Source organism: Tachypleus tridentatus, chromosome 1 (assembly GCF_004210375.1).
Source record: "Tachypleus tridentatus isolate NWPU-2018 chromosome 1, ASM421037v1, whole genome shotgun sequence".
NCBI lineage: Eukaryota > Metazoa > Arthropoda > Merostomata > Xiphosura > Limulidae > Tachypleus > Tachypleus tridentatus.
The window spans coordinates 146,598,265-146,613,260 of NC_134825.1; the positions used below are offsets into that span (position 1 = coordinate 146,598,265).

Here is a 14,996-nt window from a genome sequence, read left to right on the forward strand (position 1 = left end):
CACAACAGTAATTATTCTAAGAAGTACAAATGAAATTTTCTGCTCAGATTAACCAATGTGTTGTGCTCAATGATGGTAGTAAGTTAATTCTTTTAGGTTTCAGTTGCTACTGAAGAGGCCATGTCACTAGTTATCACACATTTGGCCATGTAGATTGCACAAAATGATTTTTCAAAGTAATTCTACACATGAATGACTGTTCTTCTGTCTTTGAATCATAGCATATTCAGTTAATTCTCCATTTTTACTGGGGAATCACACAAGAAAAGAAAGTTGGTCTTGTTTGCTGCATTCTTAATATTGAGTGTAGGCAACTGAAATGGTACTTTGCTATTTTACATTTTAATTGCCACTTATAACAGCTTCACAAACAATCTCAGCACTGGCATGAATTATGTCATTTTGAGGTGAAGGTTTTAGTTCTTATTTATCAAATGTTAAGCCAAATATGAAATTGTGTTTTGAAATTGAAAGTGTACCAGTGATATTAACAATATCCCTCTACAATTAAAAATTCAAAGTGGGTGCAACAAATTTAATGGGGCTAAATTCCTGTTGCTAGTATTAAATATATAAAAAATCTTTGAGAGTATTTCTAAAATTCTGTAAATAATTTTATACTCTACATATAAAGTAAGTTTTTATAACAGCTCAGTCTTAAGATAAAAGATATATGTAATGATTTGAATTAAATAATCATTTCAAAATCAAACTGATATAACTATAATATCAAAGTTAGTCTCACATACACTTCTGATAACTTACTCAGGGTTCAATATTCTTTGCAATGAAAATTCCAGACTTGAACCATTAATCAAAGTAAGTTTATTTATAAAACAAATCTCTCCTGTCTTAAATATAACAGTATTTTTGTACACTTAATTTTCCTTTGAGCAACTTTTGCAGTAAAATGATTTTCCAATAAACAACTTTTTAAACAGAATGTTTATTTAAAAATGTGTTTTTAATTTTGTTTCATCTATTGATGGTGTTTCTAGATAATCAGTAGTATTGTTGTTCTTGCTTCATACCATTAAAACATTCTTTCGATATTGTACTTTCTGATGTACCTCATTACAGATTTTGTTCCTTATACTTAAGTAGAGTCAAAACCTTATATGACCATATGTGTATGTGTATTTATAAACACTTCACAAGTTTGAAACAATGAGGTACAATGTTTTCAGTAATTAGCATATTTCTTCTTTTACCTTCTAGTTTAATTGTGACAATTTTTCTCCTTCCTGTTTTTCAATATAAAATATCTTAAGAACAAACCACTGTCTTCTCATTGCTTTCCAATGATACACAAACTCACCATCCATGTTCTATTTAATCTAAATATTGGAGCACTTTGGAGAGCTGAAACAATGGCAAATTCAGAGTGTAAGTTGTTTAACTCATGAAGTTTCTTGGCAATTTTAATAAAGTGTGTCAATATTTCTCCCCGTTGTTTTGGTGTCTGTCCACTCAAAATTTCCTTTACAGTCCAAAACGTAACCTACAGCATGTGAAAAAGAATTCAGGTTGGAAGATATTTGAAATATATTGAAAAGTTAAAAAGGTTTCAAACATGTATGACAAAATGTAAACTTCAACAATATAAATTACATGTACAATTAAATGCAAATACAATAAAAAATATACATTTGTACATAAAATATCAATAGCTTCAATCATTACATTTCACATCTTCCATTTCTTGCTTCTTATACAAAATCAGTTCATATTTTGCCCAAAATTAACATGTTTAAAAAAAATTGTTAAAAAGTTAAACATAATATAATTCTCATGTTATATAAAGTTATAGATAAGTTATATATTTAACTCATACAACTATTTATTATTATTATCAAATATGAAGTAATTATTTCCCTGGGTTTTCAACTACATTAATTGCCTTTTCTTATATCATACATATTGATAACAGAGAATAATATCCAGCTGATGAATCAATACACTTTATTTGAAAGCTTTGTATTTAGACATTGTACACTCTTACTTAGAGTGTTATGTATATTCAGTTAGCTACATTATTTAATTAGTTCAATTTTAGCTCTGATCTGTACAAGAAGGTTGCTTAAAGTTATGGATAGATAAACTGCTCAAGTGTAAGGGTTAACAGGGCAGTTAACAACACTGTTACCAATTAGGCTTCTGAATATTCTTACCAAACAAAACATTACTGTTTCCAATATCTGAGAATATTTCATTCTCATACAGTTGTAATGAAAAATAAAAAATTGATAACCTTTAAAGAAGTTGCATGAAAAAATCAACATAAAAGATAAGGTAGTGGATTTCATTTATATTTAATAATACTTTGAAAAGGCACTTTTATTGCAGTTAAATATGTTACAACAGAAGAAGGAATACTTCACTTTGAGAAACTGTACCAGATTGTTATTAAGTGAACTTAAAATGATTTGACCATAATATTACTTACTGCTTGCAATTTCAAAATAAACTAAAAGAATGTGATTTAATTCTTAAAAGATTATAAAACTGAAAACTTAGAGACATCTCAGGTACAACATAAAAAAATTTACTTATTTATATTTCAACAGTATGATATTTTAACTTTTTTTTTTTTAAAAGAGGCCTTACATGATTGAATCTTCTAGTAAAAGTTACAATATTTGGTGCAACAGTAAGCTTGTCTCGTCTGTTCCATCCACAGCTACTCAGTTCCTGAGTAATAAAAAAAAAAGTATGTCATTACTGTATTTTAGTATTATTCTGTATTGTATTTAATTTGTATAAGAAATATAAGATGAGTAAAAATATACATATTTAGATAGTAATTTATTTGTTGTTCCTTTCCTTTCTATAATGACAGTAATTTTTGCACAATTTTTAAACTTTAGCTGGATATACAGCATTACAAGGTATGGAATTCTCACATAAAAACACCAGGATACATTTTATAGCTTAAACAGTTAAAATATTTTAACAAGCTCCTGTATAAACATTTCATGATATACATGTACATGTTGCTATGGAAGTTATAATTTTCCTATAGCGAAAATGTATTTTCAAGTGGCACTTCCCTCTTCTCACAAGATTAGCTATTACCACTCATTCAGTGCTGCCTCCTATATAATGTTTTCTTTATGCATGCCACAAGCCTTCTACACCTACTCTATTGGAATTTAACAGTTCCAACATGTCTGATATAAATCATCATGCATTACTTCTCTACCAATAGGAGTGCAACATATCATGCAACATATGTAAGCATAGGAGGGATGGGTAGCTATCCTCATGCAGTCAGTATGGTCCAAAATGGGCAAAGTTATGAAGCAATTATATCGCAAGGTTATTCACCTATAAGCAATCTTTTGTAACACTTCATCTCAACAATGAGCATTGTGAAGCTATAGAAAACAAAGTGCAAGTTAACATGACTCTACAGTGCAGATTTCAAATTGAAGAATAATTTGTTAGGCACCACTCACCACAGAGCAGGATCCATATAATGAATAAATGACAAAAGGATCCCTGATAAATAAAAATGCATGAATATAAACTTACCAACTCAAAGTTGTAGCCACTTTTACTACTTCAGTACAGGTGGCAGATGAAAGCCCAACAAAGATATACATAATGGCAGATGAACACATTAGGCGTAGTTCACATGCTCGAATGGAGAATTTCCTCTACAGGTCAACAAAGAAAAGATGCGAGGGAAAGAGTGAGGTATTGAATTTGATGAGAAGACACCCTGAACAAATTTAGTTGGGAAGAAGACAAGGAAGAATATGCCAATTAAACCAAAAGTCAAACCCAAAATGTGAGAAAGAGAAGAAACAAAAAAAAGGAAGATTGCCAAGAAAATAGAGTTGTGTACCATAAAAAAAATCCATACTTGCAATATAGCAACAAAGGGTATGTACCAGACATAAAAGACTATCTGGAGTGGGACAAGGGCAAAAATGAGAAACAGAAACAGACAGAAAAGGAGGATTTATCCTCCCTAGCCACCAAGGTTTTAGGGAAGAATGAATAATCTAGATAAAGGAGAAGACAGATAGGATGGTAAAGTGTAAGTGAAACATCAATGACAAACACATGAGACCTTTAAAATCCACAGGTTAAGAGGGGAGAGAAATATATTTGAAGGGAAAGTTAAAACATGGAACACAAGGAAGTAGGTTCACATGAATATAAACTGAAGGAATAGAGGACCACATTAATATTCCAGTTGAGAAGGTTATGCCATCTGAGTGGATGATAATTTGGGAAGGAATGCATCAACATATTAAGGACTAGAGAAGTGAAAACTCAACAGCATTTGGAAAAACAAAAGGTATGAGATCAAGCAGCCTGATAACTTAGTGATAGTGAGGACACTAAAGACCCCCAAGCAAAAGCCATGTGAGAAACTCAAACACACAAGCCACAGTAAGTTGATTCCACAAGGATCCCCCACATTGCAGACCAACTGTAGAACACCTTCCCTTAGTGCTGATACATTTTAATCAAATAAAGGTGAATAGAAGAAGACAAAAGGAAAGCTACTTGATGGGAGAAGGTAATATTCTTGCCAAGGACTGGATAAAAGCCAGACATGAAGATGAAGGATGTGAATGGGTGGATGTAGAACTGAAAATCAATGTTGATGAGGAAGGGAGGAGTCAATGGGAGGGATACTGAAGGGAAAAGTTGCAGTTGTTGTAACTGTAGAAACTATGATAAGCTGGCTAATAAGGAGCAATTAGAAGAATATGACATGGAGTGGTATGTATGAGAAAAACCACATAATTAAGTAATTGGACAGGAGAATAAACAAAAGGGAAGTTGTGCAATCTATCCTGGCAGACTTCATTTATATCCAAAGACCATGGATGAGGTTCTGGGAACCAAAAGAGAGGTAATGTGTTACTGGGGGCTGTGGAAAATGCATCTACATGGTGGACAACATCATAGATTTCAAAGCCACTGGAATACAATGGGATCTAAAGACTACTTCATTGGATTAATTTTGTTGGGACAGAAAAAACAATCCATTACAAGATTGAAATTATCAGGATTGATATGGCTATTACCATTGAGTTCTTAGAATGAATCATCATCAGACAACGTCTAATGAGAGGAAAGAAGTGATTCAAAGCCCAACAAATTGCAAGAAGCATAAGGATGTTGACATGAAAGTCTTCTTGTTGATTAGCCCCACAACAAAGATGTCTTATGGAGTAATACATGCACCCTAGCTCTGAAAATCTGGGCAAGGAAAACATAGTGGGGCACCAACCATAAAATGAACTTTATCCAGCCATCAAAGTAGACTGGTAAGAGACAGACATGAGACAGAGTAATAGGAGCTTCCAAGAGATTGCACATGTGCACAGCTGAGGAGGAGCAGTGACACCACTGAAGACTACACCTCCAAAAAGAAAAAGAATCTCATTAGCAGAAAGTGAGGGAGTTAAAAGAGCATAGCAAACTAAATGCTTCATTGATCAATGTCTTAAAGAAGAAGGTTGGGCTCAACTGCAATGAGCATGGAACAAAAAGACATTCAAATGAACAAGATATTGACTGGATATGGTAGAAGAAGGACATATCCAATATGATTAATTAGTTTGTCTACACAGCATTTGAAGTTGCTGATGAGTATGATTGGCCAATTGTCCATATAATGAGGGAATTGCAGTTCCAGAGCAGGAAAATGGTGAGCAAAAGCTCTGAATGCCCAACAGTGTGAGAAATGACTCCACGGTAAAACAAGTAATTAAATGAATTGATTGAGACAGGACTAAATTATGACAGGCCTCCAGTCCCCAGTTTTCTTGGGAACAACAAAAAGTCCAAAAGAAAAACCTGGTGAAAGATGTAGAACAGGTTTTATGGTTTGCAAAGATAGTAAATCATAAAACACATATGGCATACACTAACCAGTCACTAAATTCCAATGTAGAGGGAAGGAAGTATTATAGGAGACAGGGGAAGTGGGGAAAGAAATGAGTTCACAAGTCCTTCTGATAAAAATTGAAGAACCTAGCAATTCATTAAAAAGGCTGCCAGTGATGAAGAAAATTAGCAAGTTGAGCTCCTACTGGGCAATCACAGATACTTTTGGTATAACATGCATCATTGAAGCAAATGAGATGAGTCACCTTGAGAAAAAAGATGGGTAAGAACTGGGAAGAGGATAAGTAGGAAACTGTAACAGGTGCAATATTGGACTCCTACTGAAACAAATGGGCAACAAAGCTGAAAAGAGCAGATTACTGTTGTACTGATGTGACTCATGGCTCCAAAGACTTGTCAAATATGTAATGTCACAGAAATGGAGTCACTCATATATCCCAAGGATGACAGTAAATGGTACATCATGGCCTAGAAGGTCCCAACAGTAGAGAACAACATATAAAAAGCCTCAGCTAAATATGAAAACAAGCCAACATGGAGGAAATAAAGGTGAATATTTCCTCCCAAAATCATCTCAGGATTTTTGTGGAGAGCCTAAGAAAAAAGATGAATGACAGACAGATACCACAAAATAATTGGGAGGGTAAGTAAATGTGGGAATATTGGGCATGAGTCAGACTTACAGGAGATTCAGGATCTCACTCCAAACAGGCAAAATGGAACTTAATAATTGTTGGTCTTGAAAAGCACAGTCTGCATGATGATATGCAATGGTAAACTGGTCCAAAACCTGTGGGGGTGAGGCATGTTAATCCTGTGACTTAATTGTTAGGCAAAATGATCAGCATGCATCCAAATATCCAGGGAGGAGGGAAAACCCTAAAAGGGATGAAAAGATTGGCCATGCAGTAAGGAAGGACATAGTTGACAGGAAAGAGAGGCAAGGGAAAATATCACACACCTAATAAACAAAATTGAAAAAGACCATAGTTAGTCTAACTGATTCCTTAAGCAGGTCATAAAAAGTTACAACAAAATTAGGAGGTGGTAACAGAGGATCCGAGTCCTTGTATACAAGGCTCAGCATGTTGGGGAGGAAGAAGGGCAAGGTCCAGAAACAGAGGTTGAACCATGCATCATTCAATATTCCAGCAATTAAATGCTCATTAAATGACAAATGAGTTGCCAACACTTGAAGTTTTTGATATAATGCTAGTTGCAGGTGTGACCAACAAAACAGTAAGATGAACTTCAGAATTAATGTGCAAGAAAAGTCAACCAAAAATTGAAAGTATAAATATCAATGTGTCTGCAATAAATTGGGTTTAAATTAAAGTGAAGAAATAGTCTGAAGAAACTTGGAAGTGATACAAATGAAAACCACTTTGGAAGTACAGTAAAGACAAACAGGAAACTTGAAACAAGCAAAGCAACACATATAAGCACAAGTGCTGCCAAATGAGAATTGGTAGAGGTACAGAGGGAGTTACATGTGTCACATGAATATGTTGCACTCCTACTGGTGGAGAAGTGACCACTTGACGATTTACATGAGAGACATGCTGGAATCATTCAATTCCAATATGGCTCGTAGCATGCATAAAGAAAAGATCTGCATATAGGTGGCACTACTGAACAAAAACAGCTAATCTTGTGAGTGGAGAGAAGTACCATATTGTAAATATCTTAAGTTCCCACACTTATTTTCATTCCATTTGCCCAAATAATCTCAATGCTTTAATATCTTTAGGTTCACATTTTTCATATATCATCCATTACCTCATTATTCTTTGAAAAAATTTTTAGTCAGAGAATATGATCAGAATAAGTTATGCTTAATCAAACTTTTTCTCCAAAATAGAATCTTTACTTTAAAAAAAAACTACAGAAAATAAATATTAAAGTTAACCTTTTCTTAAGTTTTAGCCCACATTTTTCACATTCAAAAGATATCTAAGTTGTAGTTATAGTTAATTGATAGTTAATTCTTTAACTTGCTTGATTACAAGCTATATATTTTGCATCACAAAAAGATTCATTTACCAAAAGTAAATGTAGTCCTGCCTTACCGTGCTAATGTGAGCTTAAAATGTTTGCACTAAATATAACTATCAAATTAAATTAAATTAAATTCTATTCTAATCATTTTATTTATTTATACACTTAAAATAGTGACATCAACCAGTCCACTTTGCTATGGTAAATCATATAAAATAAATGTTATTTTGCATTCTTAGATTTGTACATAACAATAAGTACTAATAACTATCGAGAAAGAGTATACAAATTTTAAAGTTATGGTTGGTTACCGTTTATAGTTATAATAAGGAAACATTTATTTATTTGTTGATGTCGAAAGCATAAATCTCTTCCATTCAGCAAATAGCAAAATTAAATTAAAACAGTGGCAAAATAAAAGGGTAAGACTTATATTACACTATGTAACATAAATTTTGTTCCTGGATAGTATGTGCTATTTCATAATAGCTTACATTGTAAAAGTACAAAAAATGGCCATTATTCCCTTCAAACTTTATTTTTGTGACCTGGATAACAAAATTTAGAAATTAACCTATTTTCTATGCAAAAACAGGCAAATTTGCACATTCTCATTTACACAAGGTGTGAATAAAACAACATATGAATCAAGATTTACATGTATTTATGCTAAAGTTATACAGAAATGAACAAAAGTGTTCAGAAGTGAATAGTTTTTCAAGGTGGCTGCTTTCTCTTTGGCAGAGTGGGTACAGGGAGCTCAGGACAGTGTGGCAATGGAATGACAGATGATGGAAAATCTGGATACAAGATAGTAGATGCATTCTTGGTAGCCCAACGTTTGGAAAGGTCCACCATGCAAAAGTAGCAATTGCTTGAGTGGTCAGTGGGTTTACACCAAATTCATGGCTCTCTCTTCCCCTCTGTACCATCCTGTGAAAGAACAAAATAAAATTGTTATTATGAAGAATAAATTCATTTCATCCACAACTAATGTGTAAGAAGTTCATGCAAAATATTTTATATGCAATATTTTTTCTATACTATTGGAAATTAAAAAAAAATTAAAGATATTTAAATTTTAAAAGGTCTAAAATTTGTATAACATAAAATCTTACTATTCAAGCATACAAAAATTGTCTGTTTTACCTTCTAGAGATTTTTTTACAGTGCTCGCAGGTAAAATGAGGTGCTTAGGGTTTGTCTTGATCCCTGACAGACATGCCGAAACATGCCTTGTAGGCTTCACACATTTTAGCAGATACTGTCACAGAGTACGTTTTCACTCTTGTCTTGATAAATTGGACACATACATAGCAGAATGCATCTGGAGAATGCTTGCAACTTCTTGATGCCATCTCTGATAAAATCAGATAGGTCTATGTGTTCACTTAGGCAGCTAGAACTAAACTGAATTTGTGAGTGGTGAATCCCTGTATATTACTATGGAAAGTTCTAGAAAATTCTTGTAAGTTCTACAACATTCTAGAAAATTCTCTATCAGCTACTCAGTACTGAAGCTACCTGAAATGTTCTGGAAAATGGGTAAATTTGAACATTTCATTACCCAGGTCACAAATGCAAAGTTTAAAAAAAAAAAAGGTATTTTCCATTTACTTTAGGCATAAGCAATTGAGAAATAACACTTTCTGCCCAGGAACAAAAAAAAGTAAAAATTTTGTTACATAGTGTTAGTATTGGATATTCTAATATTTACTACTTACACTTGTATCTAGTTGTGATAATAATTTATTTTTGATATAGCAGTTCAAGAATACACAAGATTTATTTAACTCTAATTATAGTTGAAACTTTGCAGTGTGAAATACTTTGATCTGTATGTTTAGCAGATAATTCCATGTTGTAATAAAAGCCCTAATTTGTGTACTTGGTTAAATTGCTAACCAATTTGGTAAATTGCCTGATAACTTTACTAAACAGTATGTGTTTATTAAAATTATGATTATTTATTTTTTTTCCCCATATTCTCTTCTCTTAACTATAAATATTGAGTAAAATGTGTTCATATACCTCAATAACATATATAGAATTAACAGAAGATAAAACCTAAATAACCAGCAGATATATGGGAGTACATAGATCTTTCTAATCATGATTCTTACAACTACATAAAAAATTGCATGATTAAATTCAACCTTTACATACACAAGTATTATATTATGCATTTGTTTTTTTTTTTTTTTATATTAGCTTGTGACTTCCCAATTTTCTTACCTGTAATTTTATATCCTTGAACACAGGAACGTCTTGCAAAGTTATCTGACTCTACATCAAAAGAAACAAACATAAGAGCAGGGATAAAAAAAGTGACCTAGTAATCAAATCTTTAAAAACATCAAGTACATATGCTGACATACATGTTATATGTAGGTTATAAACTTGTGCTTATCATAAACACACATGTACATTGCAATTTCAATTAACACATATAATCAGTATCTGTTTACACTCCACTATAAGAAATGGATTAAGAAACAGTTTACACTGATATGATTTGGATTTTCTTTAGTGTTTAAATAATTATCTCTACTATTAATAAAAACACCTTTTAATACTTAAATGATTTTTAATCCTCATATATGGTTTGAATGCAAAATACTGTGGAGATACTAAATGATGTAAATAATGTGTTTGAATATTGGAAACAAAATTCCATTATATTTACAATTTAAGAAATTTAATAAGACTACTGCTATATTTATATATTAACAACATATTTGGCACAAACTCTTTACTGGATCCAGATATGGTTAATAGAACTACTTTCTTAATATATACGAAGAAAAGAAGACACAATTTTGACTTAAAAAGTTCAATAAATATCTGACAAATACAATAATATAGAAAGGCATACAGATGATATAGTATGGTGTAGCTAGAAAAAATAAAAGATTTGATATCGACAATGCTGGTAACATTAGTAAATAAACACTCTTCTACCCCCTTCGAAGCAGCTGATCTCCAGATGAAAGTTCAGTTGTTGCCAACATAACTTTTGGGATTGTCACCTAGTATTCAACACAACTCAATGAGGAGGCTTATGCCAGACTTATTTCACTTTTTTCTTCTGGTATATACCATTTTAAATCTTGAATAGGTTTTTGTTTGTTTTTTGAATTTTGTGCAAGCTACTCAAGGGCTATCTGCGCTAGCCATCCTAATGTAGCAGTGTAAGACTAGAGGGAAGGCAGCTAGTCATCACCACCCACTGCCAACTCTTGGGCTACTCTTTAACCAAGGAATAGTGGGATTGACTGTAACATTATAATGTCCCCATGGCCAAAAGGACAAGCATGTTTGGTGTGACCGGAATTCGAACCCGCGACCCTCAGATTACGAGTTGAACGCCTTAATATGCTTGGCCATGCTGGGCCTGAATAGGTTTTTTAGGTTTCCAATGGTATTTTAATTTCTTTTGTTCTGGAATATTGAACTATTCATTTCTGAGTTATGTCTGCTTTCAGGATCAGCAAAATATTAAAGTTTCCCATGTTCTTCACATTTGTCATCAAGATAGCTTTTCTATGGGAAGTGAGTGTCCAAACAGTTTTCTCCCTTGTATTCTCTTTAGTTCTCTTTCCTGCAAACTATGATTTTCCCAATCTGAGACTTTGGTCTGTGACTATCCTTCTTCAATTGACTCTTTTGATCAGGATCTATTTTTAATTTACAATATTTGCTAAGTGTACTTCTTACTGATTTAGTATATATTACTGTGTTGCTTCAGTGTTCCAGCCTTACATGTTATGTTACATTTCAACACATTCAGAGAAGGCTTCCTTCTTGTTTTATTTTTGCAGGTCCAAAAAGAAGTGCTGATGTAGTACAAACCCTTTCAAGTTCTAGGATCTTTTTTTTTGTTCCCCTTTGAAAGCCTCAAATTATACAAATGTATTTGGTGTTAAAGATTGTGTTGGACACCATGCTGCACATTTCATGAGAAAGAGATTTGAATGTGAATTTTTTATGAAATTTAGAACGAGAAACAATTTATTTCACATAAGTACTTTTTTGGAACAGTGTATCAAAATAATTGTTGTGCAAGAGAAAAACTTTTGATAATATTCCTTAAGGTAATAATGTTATTAGTCATGATGTCTTGGGTGGTATTGTCATCATTTCTTGTTCATATTCGTTATCACAGGTCATTTACTAATGGTTATTTTAATCACAATGATGTACAAGTTACTGATACCACTGAAGCAATGCTCTGTTGCTGTTAGCAAAGCTAACAGAATTTTGACTGCATTTATAAACATACTAATTACAAATTAAAAAGAGGTAATTATTTCTTTATAAAAATCACTAATTAGGCCACACTTTTAATAATATGTACATATTTAATGTGTATACAAGAAAGGATACTGACTTATTAAAAATGACTCAAAGATTAGCTATAAAGAGAATTCTGGGAATGAGTTATCTTTTAGATATACGTCAATATCTCCTATTTCCTCCTAAATAAAGAATGTTTAAATGTGATTTAAGTTTACAAGATGATTCAAAGTAATCAATCTCACAATGAAACAGATATAAAATTTAAAAGAGACAGACTAGACTTCATAGTAAGAACAGTACATAGTTTATACGATGAAGACTGCACTTTACAACAGTTTAAAGAGGAATTGGTTATTTCTTTAAAGATAAAATATGAGTTTAAATTTTTACTATTCCTCAATGATGGATGTGCTTTGGTTAGGTTATTAGTGAAAAGTGCTAAGTGATTAATCATTGGGCTCATTAATTAATTATATTTAACTGATTAATTATTTTCACATGAGACTAAGATAGTTAGAATAAAAAAAAATAGTAATAATCAGAAATACCAATTTTGATTAAGATAAAATTAAACAAAGATAATTATGAAAAATCCCAATTAAAATAATTTAATAACTTGAATAGTTAAAATCATCCAATGCAGTAATAACGGTGTACACTAATTTTGATTAATTGGTTAACTTGTGTGATACTAATCAGTGCAACTGATACTATGAGTAATCAACTGAATTGTCCATTTCCAACAGAGGTAGTCTTGAAGACTCAAATGTATTCTTACTGTTCATATGTTATAACTGCATATCAAGTATACACAAAAATAGGTCAATTTAATAACCTGCTCTTAAGGTAATATAAAAATAATTAAACATGGTTATTTATATTAAACCTGCTAATAATAAAATATATCCTGAAATTTTTGAAGATTAGGTATACAAATCATAACATTCCAACTGTTATAAACCAGGAACACATTAGTTAAATTCACATGTTAATATATAAATTACCATAATATAAAAATTGTGAATATATGGTACTACAGACTGTTAAAAACCTAGGCCTTGTAATACTTACAGCAAAATCTTCTGGAGCAACACGAAGTACATCAAGGACACCAAAATCATAGTTTTTTACATGAGACAACCACCTGCCATCTATAGTATCCGATTTCTAGGTATATGAAATAAACAGAGAAAAGTAGCATACACTGCAAATATCATAATATTATTTTACATTTGTGAATTAATAAAGTGCATATAAAAAATATGAAGATCTACTTCAAATTACACAGCAATATACTGAATTTTTCATTAAACTTGTATTGAAATTTTGTTTTTGAATTGAACAGTACATGTTTCTGAAGTATGTAGTATTACAATATATATGAGGTACTAAAATGCATCCCAATTGTTTATATTATTGTCACAAATACATCTTAACTGCCCAAAACAACTCAATACCATATCTAAATCAATATAGTATTTCTACAAATTAGTCAAGATATTTGTTTTAATTTTTATTCATTTAAATAAATAACAATTTTGCTTTCTCTAAATCATGCAAATATTGAACTATCATTTGATTTGATGTCACACACTACATAGTTACTGTGTGATCATTTATACAAGTTTTGAAAGAAACTTTCATCCTAAGTGTTTATACATATAATGTAATACCATTAGACTTGTTATATAGAATTATTATTAGCTTTCATTGAAAAATAAAGTATATTATGATTCAAACTAGTTTAGTAAAAGCCGAGTTTTGTAATGATAAATGGTGTTCATGCTTCTTTACATCAGTGTTTCGAAAAACATTTAGTATCAAATCTTAAACCTAGAAGCTTCTTGATAAGTGAAATAATGCCTTTTTTCAAATATGCATTTTTTTTAACAATTTAGTTGTGTATGCTTTTTTCAAAACTTGAATTATATTTGAAATGTTTATAGACTGCAATTATGTAGCTAGTGTAAAATAACCAAATGCTTTGAAACAGCATAGGACCTATTGGTTCATCTTGGCTGTTCCATCCTATACTTTAACTTAAAATAATTAAAAAACAACAACTTAAAGCCAGCTCTTGTCATTCATACACTTAAAGCTTTTTCTTAGCTCACTTAAATGTACTGCCTCTACAACATCCAAAGGCAACTCATTCCAAAGGTCAACCACCATATCAGAAAATGAAAAATTAGTCTTCACTGAAGATAACTCTTACCCTATAAAATTTATATTTTTCACCCCTTGTATTACTATACTCATTGTTAAACATGAAAAAAAGATGCCTCAACACTATCAATTTCCTTTACAATCTTAAACAACTCAATCAGATCCCTCCCCATAACTTTCCTTTTTTCAAGAGAAAAGAACTTGAGAGACTTAAGTCTCTCCTCATACAAAACACCCTACAGTCTAGACACCATTCTAGTAACCATTCTAACAATTCAGTGTCTTTACTAAGGTAAGGAGTCTAAGACTGAACACAGTATTCTAAATGCGACCATTAAAATGAAACTATTACTTCTTTAGACTTGTATTCAGTATTTCTGCAGATACAACCTAAAACACTATTTGCCTTATCATTAACAACAGCACACTGCTTGAATGGCTTTATACAGATAACTATTACACCAAGGCCCCTTTCTTTCACAACAATGTCAAGGTTATTCCCATCCAAATTATACTTATAATCCAAATTATGATATCTAATATGCATTATCTTGCATTTATTATAATTAAAACCAGTATGCCATTTACTTACTCAATTCACTAGATGATTTAAATCTTTTGTAAACCAGCAGCATCCTCTTCACAACTAGCAACATCCA

General features: G+C 31.7%; 1 protein-coding gene across 5 annotated transcripts in view; it reads right to left on the bottom strand.

The window, feature by feature from the left end:
- LOC143226274 (ras-specific guanine nucleotide-releasing factor RalGPS2-like) overlaps window positions 1-14,996 on the bottom strand; it is an 88,381-nt gene that overhangs the window by 47,450 nt on the left and 25,935 nt on the right. For all 5 annotated transcript variants that reach the window (XM_076457036.1, XM_076457064.1, XM_076457057.1 and 2 more), the window contains exons 3-6: window positions 13,243-13,338; window positions 10,108-10,158; window positions 2,608-2,691; window positions 1,319-1,501 (exon numbers count right to left, since the gene is read on the bottom strand). In XM_076457036.1, coding sequence (XP_076313151.1) covers window positions 1,319-1,501; window positions 2,608-2,691; window positions 10,108-10,158; window positions 13,243-13,338 — 414 coding nt within the window. The remainder of the gene's footprint in view (window positions 1-1,318; window positions 1,502-2,607; window positions 2,692-10,107; window positions 10,159-13,242; window positions 13,339-14,996) is intronic.